This window comes from Micropterus dolomieu, linkage group LG10 (assembly GCF_021292245.1).
Source record: "Micropterus dolomieu isolate WLL.071019.BEF.003 ecotype Adirondacks linkage group LG10, ASM2129224v1, whole genome shotgun sequence".
Classification (NCBI taxonomy): domain Eukaryota; kingdom Metazoa; phylum Chordata; class Actinopteri; order Centrarchiformes; family Centrarchidae; genus Micropterus; species Micropterus dolomieu.
Window position 1 is genome coordinate 26,584,889 of NC_060159.1, and position 21,512 is coordinate 26,606,400.

Consider the following 21,512-nt stretch of genomic DNA (forward strand, 5'->3'; position numbering starts at 1 on the left):
CGGTTTTGAAAGCTGTCGCCGCTTTTGCATTCAACGACTCTGACATCAGAGTCAGCTGTCAAACCTTTGTGAAGCAAGAAATGACAAAACTTGACATTTTCCTTCCTTCCAAACTGTTTGTTTGTTTCTCTTCAGGGTTTGAGTTTCTAAAAAAAAATACTGCAGTATGTCAGGATGTCCTTGAGTGCAACACCACAAAAGGTTTACAAGATGGTCCCTGCTTGCAGCTGTATCTCAAACAGGATTTCATTCCACCAGACTGAAACTAAATCCATCAATCAAAACTTAATGTCGGCTTTGAAAATGTCTAGTTTAATAAATGGAGCTCGATAAAGCACAATTACATTATGTTGGCGGGTTACTACATAATAATTGTAATACTATATTACAAGTATTTGTAGTTCACTGTACTTTTTCTGCTTTGCTTCAATGCATTTCCTTGCTTGTTGTAATATTATAAATAAATGTAAATTTACTTTCTAGTCTTTTTGACCATTCAAAGCGCTTTTACTCTACATCAACTTTCGATTACCAAGCAACCTGCTCTACCTCCTGAGCCACAGCCGCCCCCGTTGTCCCTAAATAATATACTACGTACAATTTTTTTGTGTTTACTTCATATATACGTACACTTTATACGTACTCCGGGCTATTTCTGTGGATATCATCATGGATGATGGAGGAAACTGGCATAATTTATTGGCTGTTTTCTGGGTAGCATTGAGAGGGGGTCTGAGAGGAATGGTTAATGTTTGATAGCTTTTGTTTTTTGTGTCTATTGTGGTATTTGGACCGAAGTGCATTCATGGTGGTTCATCATGGGGTAGGAGTGGAGTGGGCTGGGAGGAGGGAAACAAGGGATTTTTGGAGGGGGTATAGAAACTGTTGTACTACATTTGGTGTTGGTTGCCCGGCGTCGCCTCTGTGAATGTGATGGTGCTCCGATCCAAACAAAAACAACAGAATCTTAAACTGGATTTAATTCTACCAGACTGAAAAGGAATGGAAATCTGCCCAGCGAGCGCCAGGAAATCAATCAAAATCTAATGTAGGCTTTGAACATCTGTAGTTTAATAAATGCTGCGTGTTACTGTTTATGTTCGGAGGCGTCTGCCCAACTAGAGCGCATCTGTGGTCAGAAAAACACCTGTTACACACCGTGACAAGCTGAAAACCCCCCCCGCAAATATAAGAAGATGAGAATCACTGCTTTCCGTAGATACTGCTGACTAGGGGTGTGGAAAATAATACATTTTTAGATGCATCGCAAATCTGAATCGATTCACAAATGTCAATAATCAATTATCTAGACGTTAATTGATAACGTAATGTTGACAAATCGTCTGCACGGTGCACACAACGGAGACGTGTGGTTCTCCCTGCAAAATCAATGCGCAACTAACGTTAACGGTTTTGACCTGCGCACTGTGCACCGCGGTAGCGCTTAGCTAGCATCCTCTCGACAAAAACACGGGACAGATATATTAAGGTGGAGTAAACGTGGTTTGGCTGGAGCGTTGTAAAGTGCGTAGTTCAACCCCCACTCTATACTCAGAAAGCCTCAGACAGAGGTCAGTAATAACGTTGTAATAATTTTAGCTACATTTAATGAAGAACATTAAATATCTGCATTTAATTACGACCTACTTGTTTGGATTGTTACAAATACTTTACTTTAAAAGTACCAAGTAGTCACACATAGTGAGAAAAATACATCTTTATCCTATTCATTTACAATCGCATCGTTTCCCCACCCTTGAGGTGATGCATACAGATATCGAATCGTTGACAAGATAATCGTAATCAAATCGTGAGACCAGTGAAGATGCACACCCTTACTGCTGATGTGCCCTTGAGCAAGGAAAGAATTAGGTGCTCTGGTGGCTGTAAAATACAGGAGGTTACACAGAATAAAGTACCTCTGAGCTGGTAATAAGCCTGGTGGCTGGCGAGCACTTCATTGATGGTCTCTTGGGGGCAGATTCTCACTCCGGAGTGTAAAAACACCGACCTCTTCGATCGACGTCTCGCTTCAAACTCCAAACCTTCGGACTGCGCGGACGTCTTCAGCAGCTCCACCAAACGTCCAGAGCCAACGGCCTCCGTCTTCACCCCCGAGTCCGGCCTCATGCCGCTCTCTGAACAGGAAACAGAGAGTCAGAGCAACAGATGGGTCGTGTTTACAGCAAAAAGGACAATACAGCTGATGTTGCGAGGTTTAGGCAATATTTGAAAACAGTTCTAATTGGATTTAGTGTCCTTTCTGTCACTGACAACAGAAATTACGCTTTCTATTGTAAACCCCACCCGTCTGGTGCTACAAGCAGCTCAAAACGAACAGCACAAGTATTTAGGGGATGTGTTAAAAGCATCAAACTAAAAGCAGAAGTCAATAATATGTCAATAGATGAGCCAGCTGCTTCAGCTCTGTGCAATGTGTTAATTACAGCAGTCCTTCCTGCTGCTTCTGGTAAATGTTGCATTTAATGAACAGTTGCCAGATATTTCAAACAATTAACACATATCGTGTTTAATCAGATCTAGAACGGCAGTCTGGCATCGCTGTCACGGTGGTAAATACCAAGCCCGCCTTACACTGCCAAGAATTATGTAGAGCTGAAGCGTTTAATCGATTAGTTGATCAGCAGAAAATTTAATCTGCAACAATTTTAATAATTGTTTAAGGATTTTCTGTTTTATAATGGATGGAAGTTCTGTGGTTTCCGTTGTCAGAACAAAACATGGAACTCTGGGAAACGGAGATGGGCATCCGTTCATTTAAGAGACAAAACAACTCATCTATTAATTGAGAAAATAATCTGCAGATTAAATCGATAATAATTAGTTCCAGCCCTGTTTATATAGCAATTTTTTTTTTTTTTAGTCCATCAACTGGTGTCAAACCTCATGCAACATTTCGAAATTCTAACTGTAAACCTTTTCTCCTGCGAGGTCTGTTCGTACGAGTGGTCGCTGACGAACTCGGATTTACCGAATGAACCAGATTGAGAGTGCCACCTGCTCACGAGCAGGAGCGTGTTCGTCAGGGTCGATCACCTGCTCTGCGCCTCCAGTTTCGTTCAAAAGGATGTTACCAAAAGAGTGGAAAGAAAAATTTCACGCTGAAGTCTTGTGGTTGAAAAATCAACAGACAAAAACTTAACACAGAGGCCAAGGACTCAAGGATTCATCAACCAGTCGATTGACAGAGAATTAATTGGCAACTATTTTGATAATAGACTGATCATTTTAGTTGTTTTCAAGTAGAAATTCCTATTAATTGGTTGGATACATCTTCTCAGATATGCTGACTTGTTGCTTTTCTTTGTCGTGAAAAATAAAACTAAACATTTAAAGAAATATTTTGTTCATGTTTCTACATTTAAACATCTTCTCTTCAATTTCTGTCTCTTTTGTGAGTTTACTTTGTCAAATCTGGTGGAAAAACAGATTTTTGTATTATTATTATGATTAAATTTCAATAATTTAAATAAATTATTATGGTTTATGGACTTATGGACGTGTTTAGCTTAGGTTGTAGAGATTCTAGGGATATGAAGCATTTTAAGGTCACAATAAGCAAAAATACCAATGTAGGCCGGGGCAGACCGTTTCTATTGCAGAGCTCAAAGGGTTATTAATACATCTATGGCTTTGGGAGAATATGGTGGCCACCGTTCACCATTTCCTGACATTTACAGACAAAAGGATTAATCAATAATTTAATAAAATAATAATTGGCAGATTAATCAATATAAAAATCATTAGTTGCAGCCCTAGTGTCATCCTACTGTGGCAATAATAAAGAGGGAACGCTTTTATATAAAATAAGAGTAGATGCTGAAAAACATCTTTAATAATAAGTTGCGCTGCCAAAATATGCCAATAAATCGTAAAAATGTGTTTAAATAAGAATGTATATATTAAAGTAAACTGGCAGGCCGTGATGTGGAAGACATGGTGAACACAATATTCATTTTGCATTTTGTTTATTTGGGTTATTAGGTTTTCACAGAGGATACATTGACAAAAATACATAATTACACAGTACATGGTAAAATACTTAACATAAAAAAAAATATTATACATGATTTTTGTTTTTTCTTTCAGTTCACTTTCACGTACTCTGGCTCATAACCAGCAACTCATTTTGAGTTTTATCTCCCTTTCTCTGTACTTTCTTTAATAACAGAAACCTATTCAGAGCATTTTCCAAGCTCTTCTCTCCACGAGACGACCTTGGTTACTGTGAAGTCTCGCAGAAGGAAGCACAGTAACCTTTAGATGCACAGAAACCAAAATAATAAACACTAACACATGTGTAACCTCAATTTACATCATTTACTTTCTGCCCTACACTCACTTTTTTCATTTTACGACAAAAATCCCATGGATCAAGATAACGCAGGGAAATAATTAACTTGCTTGGAGGATCCGTTTCTATATAAAGCTGTACGTCTCTTTCCATACATCTCCGTGTTGTTATTTGTGGACATGAGCAGAGTGGAGTAGGCATTACTGTACATTTATCTGCCTGCCAGGGTTCAGGGGTTCATTCTCCCTCCTTATGCCCACTTGTGCTAAAAATAAAAGCACTCAGTGAGCTTGAAGGGTGCTTGGAATAAGAGCAACCACCCATCAACAGCGTACTGTACGCATATGTTTTTCAATCACACAATCGAGAAGATATATATACACACACACACAGGACGGCATTAGCCAAAGTGGGTGTTGTAATTCACCGGCAGCCTACTTAACGATGCTTTTAGAATAAATATGCAGGATAAGAAATGTTTTGAAGTGAAGGTGAACCTCCGGTGTCACAGGCGGGATATTTGGCTTTATTTGTAATATTCAGCCGAGATTATTCAGATGTAATACAGAGAATGATAACCCCGTCTCTTTTGTCATGTTTATAAGTCTGGAGTACTGTAATTCAAATTGTCAAGTTGTCACCAAGCCGGCAATAAATCGACTAAACTGTGCCGTTATCCGTTTTCCATTTTAATTTGCATTGTGGACATGTTTGCACAGCTCAGCGGCCCGTCATAAATACTGATTTCACTTTGGCTGTGCTTCAGAGTAAGACAAAGACAAAGGATTTACTCAACTTCTTGCTGTTTTATCATGCATTTAAACGGCCTCTTTGTCACAACACCTCAGCGATTTCACAGGCAACTACTTATGCAACCGTAATAGGCTTTGCTTTGCATTGTGACCAAGTTTAGGGTAGTCTTACTCTTCAAATCCTCATATCTAACTGCTCTTATCTTCTGCCAACTTCATTCTTTTCTTTTTTTTGCAAAGAATAAAAAGTGTAAACGCGGGCGACTCCTTTTTCAAGGATTTGGAAGTGTCAAGGCTCAAAAGGATTGTGGCTCTGCAAACAAAACAAGGCTTACCTTTAATTCCAGCAGCTTGTGGAGCGAGGACGAAGGGCAGCACAAGTCCAAAAACCCACAGCATTGTGGAAGAAGAGTTCCCAAAATATGAATGTCAAAAGTAAATCCAGCAGGGTGAAGGGGAAGGCGGGAGGCGGGGTTGGTGGCGTCCTCTAGCTCAGGTGGGGTTCATGGGGGCAGTCAGTTAAGGTTGCATATAGACGGCGGATCATTCAGGGCCCTGGGCCGTTCCTGAAAGTCTCCTGATGAATCCCAGGATGTGCATCTGATGGAGGAAGGCGTAAACTCGTAAGCCGCTGGTCGTCGTCCTCCTCTCCGGGGGAATTGTGGGACAGAGGGAGCTTGTAAGTGTGGCAAGAGTGACGAGGTTAAAAAAGTAGGCACCGTTTCGGGAATAATCTGTTTATCTACTGCTCAGACATAATCCGTCTTTACCCCGCGGCCCTCGCAGCACTGGCGTCATCCTGTTAGTGGCTTTCTGGGGGCATCTGTCAACCACGGCGACTAGTTTGTCCAGCACACACCCCCTCCTGGGCCACCCTCACACTTCGAACCGGCGTTTCCCCCGGTTATTTTATTCTTAGAAGGCCTCGGAAAAAGCAGCGTGGAGAGGATGTGACCCAATGCTCCATTGAAACCAATAAAACTCACATTACTCGACAGCGCTGACAGCTCCTGTAAAGCAGACAGCTTGTAGCTATCCAGTAAAATCACATCCTCACCTCATCACCAGTCTCCCAGTCGGTAGTGGTCTGGGCGGTCCTAACCAGTACCGACTGTCACGCACATCAGCCTGGAGGCTGAAACACGTCTGTTCAGATTGAAGGTGACCTGGCCATTATATTTTTATCCTTCGGATTTATGTTGTATCCTTAAGTTTTGTCACTGGAATAACTGCTTTTATTAATTTTTCAATCTCAAATCTGCGCGTATGATCCTGCAGTAATTTCTTGGTGACACTGATGCACCACAAACTTTGACATTGCAGGAATAAATGAATACTTAAACCCTCTGTTGACTGTACTTTCCTGCTTTTGTTTCAAATACCATAAGTCCAAAAGCTTATGCCATCTCAGGCTTTAACTCCCGGGAGAGGCCTCAGATGTTTGAAACCTTTCAAGATAAATCTGGCTCTTATAGTTTGTATGAAAAAAGGGATTAGTTTTTTTTTTTTTCCAAGATTCTTCAATTTAGATCCGAGTCCTACAGAAATGTATTGTATTGCACCCATGGAGCACCTTGTAACTCTGCAGAATAAAAGTTTACCAACTATAAATAAGTAATTCTACTAAATGCATTTCTTTCTCTAAGCTGTCAGTATCTTAGGTTTCATGTTACACAACCCAACCCTCCAAATAATCTGACTTTATATTGAATTTCCTGCATAATGTCTTTGTTTCCTTCTTCTTCTCACGGTTCATTTAAATTTTTTATTTTCCAAATATAGTACTTTTTTATTCCAATATATTTGTCTGACAGTTTTAGTTACTGGTTACTTCAGTAAACTCAGTTTATTTCAGTTTTTACAGAAATAATTATTACATAAAGCTTATACTAATAAATAATGATATTATATTATCATAATTGTAATTATATATATTATTATTATTTTCATTGTTATTATTATTATTATTATTATTGAGTTACCAAGCAGTGTATAAAGTAGTTAAAATGAGCACCACATCTGAAATGGGCCATTCTGTGATCAGTACTTTAACTTTATTTTGATGCTAATGCTTTTGTACTTTTACTTAAGTAAGACTGTTTAATTCCTACTCTGACTTCACAACGTACAAACAGCCTTATTTCTAACCAATCATACGGCAGGGTGGGTCGGATCAAAATCAAATTTAAATCATTTAAATTTTTTATTTTCCTTTTTTCTGCAGCAATGGCCTCATTTAAGGAGGAACATTTTATTAAGGTTTAATGTGACAATATATTTCGTCAAATAGATTTATCTTTGTTTAGACCATAAAAAAAAAAAAGTAAAAAAGGCCATAAGAATTTCCCAAAGTCCAAGTTTTAGCTTGTTTTCTTCTATTCTAACAACAGATTTTCATATTTGAGAAGCTCTGGCATTTGTACAACAATGTAAGCTCTGGCTTATTTTCCTGTAACTCAACTCATCGACTAATTGACTATAACAATAATTTCATGAAGCAGTTTGCTGATTATCTACATTTAACCCATGTAGCTTCAACACAGTGAACCGAACCATCAAAAACATTCTTCCACATGCACCGACTCCCAGAGGAGGATGGTGAACTGTGGGGGAAGGCTGGCGGGTGGAGGTCTGAGGAGCCGGTGTGTCTCTTAAGAGTAGAAAGAAAGATTTACTCTCTTCTCTTTATTGGTTATGTTCCTTTTAGTTTTTATGTTGTTATTGTAGGTCAGCTTAAGCTCAGACATCACCCAAGTTTGGATGTATTTGAGGAGCCCAGCAAAAGAAGATTAGAAATTGCTTTTAATCTCTAATCCGACGGCCGGTTGAACTCTCATCTGTTTGTTTCACTGCCTTTGGTGTGGAACAGCAGCAGTTCTAGTAGTAGTAGTAGTACTAGTAGTAGTAGTAGTAAGCAGAAGTTGCAGTGGGTGGTCATGTTGCTCGTGTCAGCACCAGCATGTACTAATACTGGTAGCAGTACTTGCACACATCGCATTAGTAATAGTATTTGAAGTAGGTACAGCATCAGCTGCACAGGCTTTAGTTGTGGTTGTAGTAGTTCTGGTACTAGTAGTAGTAAGAGGAGGAGAGGATTACTTGCAGCAGCAGTGGTAGAAATTGAATTAGCAGAATTAGCTGTGGGTGGTAGTATCGCTGGTGTTAGCATTAGTACCTGTTGCAGTAGTATTTTACCTTGGTGCAGCAGCAGCACAAATGGCAGTACCTTTCGTAGTACTAGTAGTAGCAGTAGCCGTTGTTGTAGTGGTGATAGAAGCAGTAGTAAAAGCAGTAGTAGTTGTATGAGTAAGCAGCAGTTGCAGTGGGTGGTCATGTTGCCCGTGTCAGCACCAGCATGTACTAATAATGGTAGCAGTACTTGTACACATAGTTGTAGTAATAGTACAGGGTTTCTGCAGGTTTCACCTAGTCAAATTTAAGACTTTTTAAGACCACTATGAATAAAATTTAAGACCTATATCACGACGTCAAAATAAGAAACGTATAAAGGAAATGCAGTCACAAAGTGACTTGCAGAGTCAATAAATGTATTCAAAATCAGGGTTGAGTGATGTCTACAAATTTGGCATTGGGTGCTGTCAACAATAAAACCCCGGGATGGACGATAACATTGATAAGCTACGTAATTAACAAGCTGCGCGCCTGCCAGCTGGAAATATCCAGAAAAAAGACGAGTTCTATGAGTGAGTGCAGGAAGAAGAGAAGTCGAGGCAGGTGCAAAGCAGGTATATTTACAAATAATCATAAAAATAACGTCTGTGGGGATTAAAAAAATGCTTTCACAGGGCGGTATAATGTAAAAAAAATTAAGATGGTATTTATGTGTTGGGGGTCCCAATAGAAATGTGCAATTCCACATAATTTTGGAACATTGTTGTTACCACATCTGTGAATAATAAGCAGGAAAATCTAGAGCAGATTTGAATAAACTACACCCCAAAAGCTAAACTTGCTAAAAAAAAGTCATTCGATCTGGGAAAATTCATGTGATTAGTTTTGATTTTACATTCATGGCGCAGCACCAAGCACTTCTGAGCCTGGACACCTTATAATGGCAGGAAAACACTGTTTAAACGACCTCCGAATCATTACAGATAGGACGGTTCATGTTTGCCTTTTGTGTCTTAATTTACGACTTTATACACTTGTAGAAATTAATATAAAAATAGGCGACATGAGAACCACCTCCCTCCTGTATTATTACAAACATTTCATTTGTGCATCAAAATCCAAAAGAATAATCTCCTCGTTATCTTAAAAGAACTAGTTTGCATCTCTAATACCTGAGGTACAATCCGAAAGAGACTCGCGGTAATAATTATATGTGGACTAAAAAAAAAAAGAACCACAGGAGGAAAAATTGAATTCTAAAGCGCTGCTGGAGCATTTCAATGAGCATTAGAGGTGTTGGAAAATTAAGACCTGATGAAATTATTTAAGCCCTAGAACATAAACTTCACCAAATTTAAGACTTAAATTTTGATTTTGAAATTTAAGACTTTTTAATAACCTGCGGAAACCCTGTAGTATTTGTCAGCATCAGCAGCACAGGTGATTGTATTGGTTGTAGTAGTACAAGTAGTAATAGTAGTGGTAGTTGCTGCAATAGGCAGTAGTAGTGGTGGAGATAGTAGTAGTAATAATAGCGGTAACAGAAGTACTGAGCAGTAGTAGAAGCAGTTCTGCTAGTAGTACATGTTGCGTTAGTAGTCACAGTAGTACTAGAAGCAGTATCATCACTTGTACAGCAGTAGTAGTTGGGTCAATAGTACTACTGCAGTGGTACTGGCACTAGCAGTATCAGTAATGGTACTAGCAGCAGCAGTTGTCGTAGAAAATCTAAGTTTTAAATATTTTTACTTATATATATTATTATATTTTATTTTATCATCTGTATCATATTTGGCTTATTTCTAAATTGTCTTCACATCATTATTTGTCAGATCGAAGTTACGCCTCTGGTTTTTGTACTTTGTCACGGTCTTTGTGGTACAAATAGTAGTACATTTAATTGTACTCTGTGGGCCGTTGTGATGCACTTTTCAGTTCTTGGTGGGAGTTTGTTTACAGAGAGTTTTTCCCTCTCAGGGAACTCACTTTACACACTAAAAATCCACTCTGGACTCAACCTACAACACTTTGATTAAATACTTATATTTGAACTTAATTTACCTACACAGTCACGAAGGTATCTGACAAAACGGAAATGAACAGAAAGTTATATTTTAGTATTAAAATGGACGTCCCTGCAGATTTTAGTATCTATCGTTCATGTGGAAAAAGATGGTGCATTTATTCCCTTTTATTTTATTCCTTTAAAGTGAACAATACTTCACTTTTCCCGGTATAAATAAGGTACTACGGTAACCCTGTTTACGGGTGAAACGACTATGATGGCTTTTCTCCCAGTGAATCCAGACGAGAATGACAGATAATCCAGTTAATTTAGTCTGTCAAGCCTCTCTGTTTAACCTTTCACCGCCAAAAATAATCCTCCCGACTCCCCCAGCAGACGTCTCTTCCAGCAACAACACGGGTTACAAGACAAATTCCTGTTTCTGATCTGCACCTGCAAGTCCTCTAAAATATGTGTATTTACAGAATCAACAAAACTGTAAATAAAACATCATTACTGATCACACATGAGATATTTATTGTAGAATTACACTGATCCCCATAGAGCAGTGGTGGACATTCACTCAAGAGGTACTTGTACTTTACTAGAATATTTCCATTTTATGCTCCTTATCATTTCTACTACACTAAATTTTGGAGGCAAATATAGTACTTTTTCATTCCAATATATTTGTCTGACAGTTTTAGTTATTGGTTACTTCAGTAAACTCAGTTTATTTGTTTTTACAGAAATAATTATTACATAAAGCTTATACTAATAAATAATGATATTATATTATCATAATTGTAATTATATGTATTATTATTATTATTATTATTATTGAGTTACCAAGCAGTGTATAAAGTAGTTAAAATGAGCACCACATCTGAAATGGGCCATTCTGTGATCAGTACTTTAACTTAGTACTTCAAGTATATTTTGATGCTAATGCTTTTGTACTTTTACTTAAGTAAGACTGTTTAATTCCTACTCTGACTTCACAACGTACAAACAGCCTTATTTCTAACCAATCATACGGCAGGGTGGGTCGGATCAGCTAAATTTGGTGGGAGAGACTAGCGCTGCTCCTCCAGAGGAAACTTGCTCGTGTTGGCACAGAAAGCGACAGCAAAGTGGATGAACAGAGTAACGAGACATCGGCGGTGAGGAGACACTTTGACTACTTAAAGCCCCGTCTGGCCGCAAAGTGGATGAGACGTCTCAGATGAGGCTCTGCTACTTAAAAGTCCAAAAAGAAACTGACTGATTATGTGTATTATTAACTGTGCGGCAACAAAGACGAAAAGTATGTTCATCACTTCAGCTTCACCGTCCGGTAAAGTTCTACCGGAGCCTCCTGGAAAAAGACCCACAAAGCTCTTAAATGTCAGAAACCATGCTAAAGACTTTCCTCTTTGATAAAGCTTATTGTTAGGGTTGAACCATCCCTTAGTTATGCAGGCCTAAAGTCATCCTAGAAGTATTTAACTATAAAAACATGTAGCGTATACATCATACGACAAACTCAAATGTGCCTCACCATGCTACATGCTGTCGTCCGGCATGGGTAGCCTGTTCTCCTAATATAGCTATGGATTCAAAATCCTGTATTTTCATAAATGCAACAAAACATTGCATTGGACTGCAGCCACCTTGTGGTCATTTAGACTTTTAAGTAATGCTGATAAGCTAATTTAGATTTATAGGCTGATGTACCTGCGTTTAAAGGGATAAAATTGTTTCTTTTTTTTGGCCAAAAGTGGCTCTTTGGATAGTAAAAGGTTGCTGACCCCTGGCTGGGACTGTCAGGGGGACTTCCCATGATTCACTGAGCTCTTCCTCTCCTTCCTTCTGTATGCAACCTCATCCCAGTAATGCATGTTACTAACTCGACTTCTTCCCTCTCCCGTAGCCTTGTGCTTTCTCTCCTCTCTCCTCATGTTGCTGTCTGCTTGTGCTTCTGGCTCTGCAGTCTGGATCTGCGGCTGCGAGTCACCTGCTGCTACCGTGTTCCTGCAAAACATCCGCTGCTACAATTATTATTATTATTATTAATATAAATATCATTTTCAGTACCATTATTAGTTTCCTGTACCAATGCTACTTTTACTGTTTGTGTGGATATTGTGTTGGCCTCCCACGAGTCCTGATGTAAAGGGATAATGTGGCTGTATGAGGTACTTATACACGGTCAGTGTATTATTAACTGCAGTAGATGGCGGTCAGTTCGTCTCAAGTTTGGAGAAACAAGAGCCGAAGCCAAGTAACGTACTGCTGTGGACAGGGATCTCATTCCTCGAGAGCGTTTTCCCATAAACAAAACCCACTGCACTCACAAATACAGATAAATAAGGTTTAACATCCCTTATTGTTAAAAAATAAACACAGTAGGAGCTCGCTGAGTACTTTCTGGCTTCATAACCTTTTGTTCTGTTCTATTATTACGGGTAAAAATAAAACAGCACCTATAGTTAGGCGAGGCGCTGGATGGTCTCTCCTGGCCGACATTTGTACCTTAGTTGTAAAGATCCAAACTACTAACTTGCAGGATTTAAAAACCTCATGAGCCCCGCTGTTCCTTGCACCATGGGAGTCATTCTGTGTTATCTGCACCGACAAAACCGAGAGACAACTTCCTTCACATTCAGAGGACGTAGTGAAGATGAAGAACAAATCCTTTTCGTGACCTTGGGTGAGGAGGATCAGAAAGCCGTTCGATTCCTCCTGAGATCGTGTTGAAAAGATTTTATAAATATATATAAGTCAGAACCATGTTTGCACAGCCCGCAGCGCCGACGCCTCGGGGTCTGTACAGAAACAACGACTTCAATGGGCTGAGCTGTTACAGGAGACGCGTACGTTTCCCATGATGCACTCCTGCGTCTCAGCTGCCAAAGCAGTTGACTGACACATTGATCAGCAGGGATTTTAGAAAACTGCAGGTAAAAAAATAAAACACGTGTGGAAAGATTAGAGCTTCAACAATTAATTAATTATTAATTAATTAATTAACTATTTCCATGGTCAAAAAAAAAATTTTGTTTACATTATTTTTTAAGCAAAATGCCAATAAATGCTTTTATTTAAGCCTTTGGGCTTTAAACTGTCAAAACAAGTAATTTAATACTTAATCTTTGGGGTTTATTGATTTAATAATTAGCCTATTGTACCTGCAATTTACTGTCATTACCTCCCGGTATCGTAAGTTTGAATTAAGACAGCGTGTGTTCTGAAACACTGTTAGAGATATTTTTTATTGCAAATGTGCCGGAAGAAATTATAAACATATAAAAAGAGATATGGTGAATATTAAACAATAATAAAAACAACAATAAAAATCAAAATTACCGTAAAACTTCAATTAGAGTCCCAAATAGCTGCCTACCCTGTTTACTGCTGTGGGAACACATTCTGACAAATAAACGCTGGTCTCCATTAAACGCCTGGTCTGGTTTTTATAGAAGTTCTTTGGATGTATAAAACCTCTTAAACCCCGCGGCGTCGTCGCCTTTAGCTGATTCTAAGCTGCTTAGCTCGTGCATACAAATCTAAAAGTTTAAACGTATGATCGATATGTCTGTATGGTCATGCTGCACGTCGTTAGATCGGTTAGATTCTCCACAAATCAGTCGTTAAGGTCATTTAACAGAAACAACAAGGAATTAAAGGCCTGTCCGATATGGACGCCTGTCCCAAATATAGGCAGGGTCAATTCAGTGATTTTAGCAAATAAAAGCCCGAGCTATTAATATTAAAAGAAAGTTTTACGGTAAATAAAAGCAAACATCTGAAAAAAGTTTTAGGGCTGCTTCTATCTGATTTGATTATCGAAAATCCTTTACAATGTGGTTTCACGTTACTTCTTTTGTCCAACCAGCAGCCTAAAATCCCCCCAAAACACGAACTTGTTATCACATTAGAAAAAGAAAAAACATTTTAATATGTGATGTCTTCAAATTGTTATATGTGTTTTCAAAAAATGTCATTGCCATTGTTTATATTGTCTCAAATATTGTTTTGTTTTGCCAATTATATGAAAAAACGTAAACCCATTTAAAAGATTGCCGATCAAAATTGTTTCTGATTAATTATTTGTGTTTTAATTGATTTATTATTTAATCACTCAATCTTTTGAGCTCTGTGCCACTTCAGGACATACAACAAAGACTAAATGAGTCTGCGTTTTGATCCATTTCACATGTTTTAATCCACTGTCACTCAATTATAGGGAACGACCGATATGTTTTTTCCCAGGCCGATCTCGATTATTAGTAACCAATTAGACCGATGACCGATATGTGAAACCGATTTGCTGTAAAAAAAAAAAAAAATTGATCTTGGTGTCAAATTTTGAATAACACAAACTCCACCACAAAACTTTGTTGAAAATAACAAGAATAAAGTTAATTGTCACGTTTAATATTTAAAATAGTTAATTAAATGAATTAGAGATCCATCCCAGAGATGGACTTGTTAACTGTGAGTGATAAATTATCATAAACTCTGTCTTTACCTGCTGCCATTTATATTGTATTTATTTTATATTGTTAGGATTTTATTGATACCTTTATTGATACTATTTATTGGTTCTGTTCTTTATCTGTCCTCTTATTGGTTTTTCATTACTAAATAATTGACTTTTAAAAATGTGTTATTTAAAAAAAGAATAAAATCAGAACAATAATCAAATTTTATTATAACAAACCGTTTTCAGAGCAGCAACAAAAGTAAAGTTTACAGCAGCAAAGTAACAACATAAAATCAGTATCCCACTGGAAACAAATGGAACATGTTGAATAAACTATATTCCTGACATCAAAATACTGATTAAAGGCCTGCGTCCGCCAAAGCGTTTTTTACCAGCTGAAAACGCCAAGCTGGGAGCGCTAGGGTCCGTTTTTTTCGGCTGAGACGCTGTGGTTGCTATGATACATAATATCCGTGAAGGTGATGTGCTGCAAGTAGGCTACTTAATTTTACTAAATGTGAAAATGGGTTCGTGAGATTTTGCGGTTCAAGAGCTGCGATGGCGCGGTGTGGCGTTTGTCCCGCCACCCCCTGCACTGTGATTGGACGGCTGGGTAAGAAGTGACATGGCATGGCATGCGCGTGTATTTGCACGGCTCTGCTGAGACGGGAGGGGAGGGGCCGCAGCGTGGTGCTACTTTCACACAATAGTCAGTGTTGATATATATATTGGCTATTACTCGTGAGTTGTAACCAATCAGCTAGTTCGGTGGGCGGGACATTGCTCCAGCACACAGAGTGGCGAGTACAGACTGAGAGAAGCGGCTGCATCGGAGCCAAAGGAGCGCATTGTCTAACTAATTTCTTATCTGTTTTTTAAATGACCGATGCAGATTATTGGAAAAATGCTGAATATCGGCGCCGATAATCGGCCGGACCGATTATTGGTCGACCCCTACTCAAAAAAGTATTAAACCTGTCCAAGTAATGGCTGAAACAATTAATCTGCCAGCTGATTAATGGAAATCTAATAGCTGTGGTTACACAAAAGAACACATCTGAAGATGAAGCCTTGGATTCTGGGAAAGTGCAACAGGCATTTTTACAGTTTTCCACATTTAAAGAACGTGATCTGGATGAGTCTGTTCCAGCCCGGGTCTGAGTTAAGTAAAATTTAATGAATAATCTGCACCACATGAAAGACACACAGCGTACGTTACTGGGTGGGTGCACCAAGTTGGTAATGAATATTGGAAAACTGTAGGGGGTTATGTCACATCAACTCAATTAAGATGTGATTGAGACTGAGCGCTCCATCATTAGCACATCATTTCCAATTTACACACTCCACATTTACAGTTTAAAGTGATTATCTTGGCGAATAATTGCCCTCAGGTCTTATCTGCAGACTTGGAGCGAGCCAGACACACAGGCTGCATTAACCCGGCATATCACCAGATGAAAATGAATTCTGCAGAGAGCGTAAACACAGAGCCAGAGGCCTGTTTCCACAGCAGCAGAACCACTTTAAGGAACAAAACATTTATGTTCAGGGAAAACTAACAGACCAGAACACATTTAAAGGTGGGGTCAGCAGTTCTAATCCACGCCTACAATACTGTCCGCTCATTAAGGCAACTCAGGTGATGTTTGCGTCTTTCTCGAACACTTCAAAATGCTTCCACACCGCCGACATGTCACCGTAACTGTTCAGTAAAAATTTTATCTGCCTTTTGCCTTATTAGGGAAAACACAGAAAGTGCTTTTTTCGCAATTTTCATCCGAAATTAACTTCAGTGGCCGAACATTCGGTGCTTCCCTACAGTAAACTGTAGGCTACAACAAACAAACAAACAAACAACTTAATAAACATATTTAAATAATTATATTGGGCCGATTGTAGAGGAAGAGAATTTAGTCGCTATAATAAAAGTTGAAAGTGAGTTATGCATAATAACGTGTCGTTTAGATCCCGTCTGCTCTCCTTTGACCCCTGACCGGCTAAATTATTCCCAGATTCTGCTCTGGACCTGCTGGGATCAGGCTCTCTCATTCTGGACTCTCAGCTAACGGTTCCCCCTGCACACAAATTTCCCTGCTGTACCAAAATCCTGCAATACGCAGATTAGGGAGGTTCATTGGTTGTTGTTTATGTTCATTTCATGTCCCTTGTGTTCGATTGGCGTAGATTTGTGGGCATTAGGGGATAAGGAGTCGGGAGGGAAAGAGGGTATTTATCTAGCTGGCTACCACCGTAATGTGGCGACATCCACCAGGTGTAGTAGCCAAACCAACAAAACAGTTATTATCTCAATTAAAATTACTGAAACAAATGTATACGTGACGCAAAAAGGCAATGTGTAATTTTTGGCCAGTAAAAAACAATAAGCTCGTTCCGTGGATTATATCTATCTTTATCTACTAGGCAGCTGAGCCGAAGAGTTTATTTAGACCCCTGCAGTCACGTGATTTCAAAGACGCTGGAAATTCAGAACGAGGCAGGAAGTAAAAGGCAAGAAAAGATGGAGGACAGCCCGTACGGTGCTAGTTACTATTTATAACTGTAAAATATGGTCACAGTCTTGCGTTCTGTTCCTGAGTTATAGTGTATATTACTTGTATATCCTCACATGACTTTACTGGCACATCTTCTATTGGGATAACACCATTTGAGGGCAAATTCTTGGCTTGTAATGTGCAAACTTCAGTCAGTTTAAGAGGGAAATCTCTGTCTCAGCCACTTTATCAATGAGCACGATTAAGGCGACAAATGACCCGACAGACCCGCTAATGAGTCTGGTTTTCATTACAACCACATTAGGGGCCGTTTTAGTAGTTTAAGTATGATAAATGGAGGCAGAGCATTAGTGATTACTTGTGTAATGAGGTTATAGATGTGCTCTTACTGACTTCCTGCCTTCTACGAGACGATATTCAAACCAACGAGAGGATGGCGAGCAGGCGGGAGGATTTTTCCTCCTTCCTTCCTGAAAGTCTTTGGATTTGTGTAGAGATGGTTTCCTCAGCGCTTGAAAAGTCGTCTGACAGCCCCTGTGCAGGACAACTCTGCAATGTACAGTGGCCAACACAAAGCGTTTTACAATTATGTACAATTATATGATGTTTTGTTCCTAAATTAAACAGTTTATACAAGTACAGCTGAAACGATTAGTCAGTTGACAGAAACTGAATAACTATTTTGATATTTGTTGAAGTAATTTTTCACATAAAAACATTTCACGGTTCACACACGTGAAGATCTGCTGCTTTTCCTTTTGATTAATATAATGTATGTTTAATCATTTCGAGGTTTGGACTGGGGTGGTGATGGGGCAATGGATAAGATGCTTGCCTTTGGTGTGGGCGACCTGGGTTTGATTCCCACTGTGAGGCATCTACCATTGTGTTCTTGAGCAAGACGCTTAACCCCTAGTTGCTCCAGAGGCGTGCGACCTCTGACATATATAGCAAATGTAAGTCGCTTTGGATAAAAGCGTCAGATAAATGTAGAAAGGACTGTGAGCTTGACATTTCTCACTATTTTCATTCATTTTTACAATCGATTATTGGAGAAAATGATCAGCATACGAATCCATAATGAAAATAATCATTAATTGCAGTCTGAAACAAAGCCTCAACCAAATACAACACTGCCACAACTGCTTTTACATTAATGTGTGAGGATAATAATCTAATGTATAAATTGTTTAACAGTCACAGTGAGCATTTTTATTTTCTGATTTGATTACTTTTAATACTTTAAGTACATTTTCCTTATTATTATTCTACTTACAGTACTTTTGCATTGTAACAAAGTGTTTTTACAGTGAGGTATTAGTACTTTTACTTAAGTAAAGGGTATGAATACTTCAATTTCAATATTTCAGCCCGAACACTTCCGATTGAGCCCGATTAAACCCGAGTAGCTAGCTAACGCATACGAACACTCAATCCTGCAGTTTCCCGTCCAAACTTTCTCCGTCTTTCTTCACCTCTTTATTGCGCAAATACTGAGGGTACAATGGTCACAATGTGGATGTAAAAATCTACATCTACAATTGCAATAAAGCCGTGTTAGTCAGATCATCACGTTAGCTTGTAATTTAACTAACGGCTACAAGTTAGCATTAGCATTAGCATTAGCATTAGTTAATTAACCAGCATTCGCCACATTTTAAGACTTCTCCGCATTCATAAAGCACAAAAACATCACAAACAGTGAACCAGCAAAGCTACTTAAAATGAAAACAGACTCACCACTGCTTTCTGAAAAGATCCTGACGGTTCATAAATAATCAAGTCTTCGCTAAACGGCTAACTTAAGTCCACAAAGGGGAGAAACCTGCAGAATGTGAGGACTATTAAATGTGCACCCTTATTTATTTTAGTCAACATAAACATGACAGAATGCACAGCCAGAGCAGGTGAACAGGTAAAGGTAATTAACACGTCCCCGCCTGTTGGTCTGCAGGTGCATGTTTAATGCAGTCTGGTGCCGACCCACCTGCCCTCCATTCAGGACACACTTGCAGGCTTAAATACATTTTTTGTTTATTATCTATCAATTTTTATTCTAGTTTGCAACAAGTACAAATATACTTAGTACTATAGTTTAGCGCTGCGGGGAATAAGGGTTTATATAAACATTTAAAATACAATACAAGCTGTTAAACTGTAATTGCTGTTTGCTTTGGAGACTGATGAATTGATAAAAAGTTTGAACTCTTTCCTAAATACAAAAAAAATAACAGCTTCTCATCTGTAAATGTACATTTATGGATAATGAAAAATTGGCCATTAAAATAAGAAGATTGGTCAAGTAGCTACAGGTACAGTATTTATCTGTGTGGGGTTTTTTCCTGGGAGACCAAACAATACATTCATCCAAAGAAAAACAAAACTTTCATCACTATTTTCTGAAATAGAAGGCACATAAGTTTTGCCGGAAATTCTTCTCAATAGGGCAGTTTCTGGACATCCGCCAGAGAAACTACAGTTCACATCAGTGTCTCTCTTAAATCTGGTCTGTTAGCTGGAGAGAATTTATGAATGAGTTTAAAAGAAACTCTGTTTAACTTTATTGGTGATTAAGCGTCGATTAGGTAGAAGCCGTGCCTTCTCCCTTACTACCTCATCCATACATTGATACCAGTATGAAATCACACGAAACAACCACACACAGGGAACTCTGACAAACAATTGACTCCAGACGCACAGTGTCAGGAACAATCCCTAACACTTACTTCACCTGTAAACTCTCTACAACTTATTTTTCATTGTTGAAATTAAGTTTATTTTTTAAACAAGTCATATTATCACTAAAAACACATCTATGCATGCTGCTCATATTGTATATACTGTATATCCACCTACTTCATGTACATAAAAATACCTTCACAAAAATATTAAATGCAGCATCCTTTGCACATTGCTCATTTACACTATTGTCTTGCTAGAATTGTTTTCGTTGTTGTTGTGTGTACCTATACACAGTAGCTTGTGTCTGTTTGTGTCGTCCTGTTCGTTTATGCTTGTTCTGTGTAATAGCGATTCCTCATGTGTACACATATCTGGCCAAATTAAAAGAGATTCTGATAAGCCACATTATCACCACTCATGTCCCCCAAAGGAAATGTTTACCGATGTAAAGTTTGCTATGGGTCTTTGTGGCAAGATGTAAAAAAAATAATAATAATAAAAAAAAAAGATAATACACACGAGAAGAATACAAATATGCTTGCAGAGTGAGAACAACAGGGAAATAAATTTCAGTTCAGGGTCAAGGCTGCTTTTATTGTTTACTTTAAAAGAGACAGTAAGTAAGGAGGATTTATTTGTGCAGCACTTTTGCAAAATAAAAATAATAATCTTGAATAAAAGGACTGTACAAAAGACAGACATGTGACAATAAATGGAAGCATGCCTACAAAACACACTGTTTAATACTCTGCCGTGAGTAAGATGGCTCTAATATAATATATATATATCACTTTTCTTATTGATTTTATTGTAAAGCACTTTCTAACGTTATTATTGGAAGGTGCTATATAAATAATAATTATTATAAAATCTGTGTCAGACTGTATTGACCATATCATACCACCTTATTATCGACATACATTCAGGACAGGGACATGTGGTATCTATGTGTCTTACAATGCTGTTATTCCGAATCTGTTCAAGCTGTATTCTGATTAGTTGGTTTGTAGAGGTGGGTCACAGCAGGAATCACATTTCGGTCCTAAATTTGGTCCTTTTCTTGATTGCTATTTATCCTGGGGTTGTTCACATACTGTGTTAGAGTCTTTGTGTTATTTGTTACTGTAGCCTGGATAAAGCTATGTCTGTTGAGTCAAGGCAGGCAGTAAGATTCGTGTTTGGCACTTCGGCTGCTGTCCGTGGTGCTGATCAAAGGATAAGCCATGCTAAGCCACGCCCCTAACCTCGCGGCTGGCCACAGCGCAGTATAGGTCAGACGCTTTCCTGGCTGCACTCCATTTACTCTAAAGGCCCATTTATACTCCTGCGTAGGGTCTATGTGCGTCCCTACGCCGTATCCATGCATTTATACTCCTGCGTAGGGTCTATGTGCGTCCCTACGCCGTATCCATGCATTTATACTCCTGCGTAGGGTCTATGTGCGTCCCTACGCCGTATCCATGCATTTATACTCCTGCGTAGGGTCTATGTGCGTCCCTACGCCGTATCCATGCATTTATACTCCTGCGTAGGGTCTATGTGCGTCCCTACGCCGTATCCATGCATTTATACTCCTGCGTAGGGTCTATGTGCGTCCGTACGCCGTATCCATGCATTTATACTCCTGCGTAGGGTCTATGTG

General features: G+C 38.8%; 1 protein-coding gene across 8 annotated transcripts in view; it reads right to left on the reverse strand.

Annotated features, from left to right (window-relative positions):
- Positions 1–19,170, reverse strand: part of LOC123977812 (interphotoreceptor matrix proteoglycan 1-like) — an 82,337-nt gene extending 63,167 nt beyond the window's left edge. For 3 of the 8 annotated variants that reach the window (XM_046060797.1, XM_046060791.1, XM_046060798.1), the window contains exons 1-3: positions 18,929–19,170; positions 17,578–17,737; positions 1,920–2,138 (exon numbers count right to left, since the gene is read on the reverse strand). In XM_046060797.1, the coding sequence (XP_045916753.1) occupies positions 1,920–2,130 (211 nt within the window). In that variant the 5' untranslated portion in view covers positions 2,131–2,138; positions 17,578–17,737; positions 18,929–19,170. Of the gene's footprint in view, positions 1–1,919; positions 2,139–12,093; positions 12,235–17,577; positions 17,738–18,928 lie in introns of all 8 variants that reach the window. The other 5 variants (XM_046060793.1, XM_046060795.1, XM_046060794.1 and 2 more) reach the window with 5 other exon arrangements.
- Between the last annotated feature and the right edge of the window lie 2,342 nt (positions 19,171–21,512).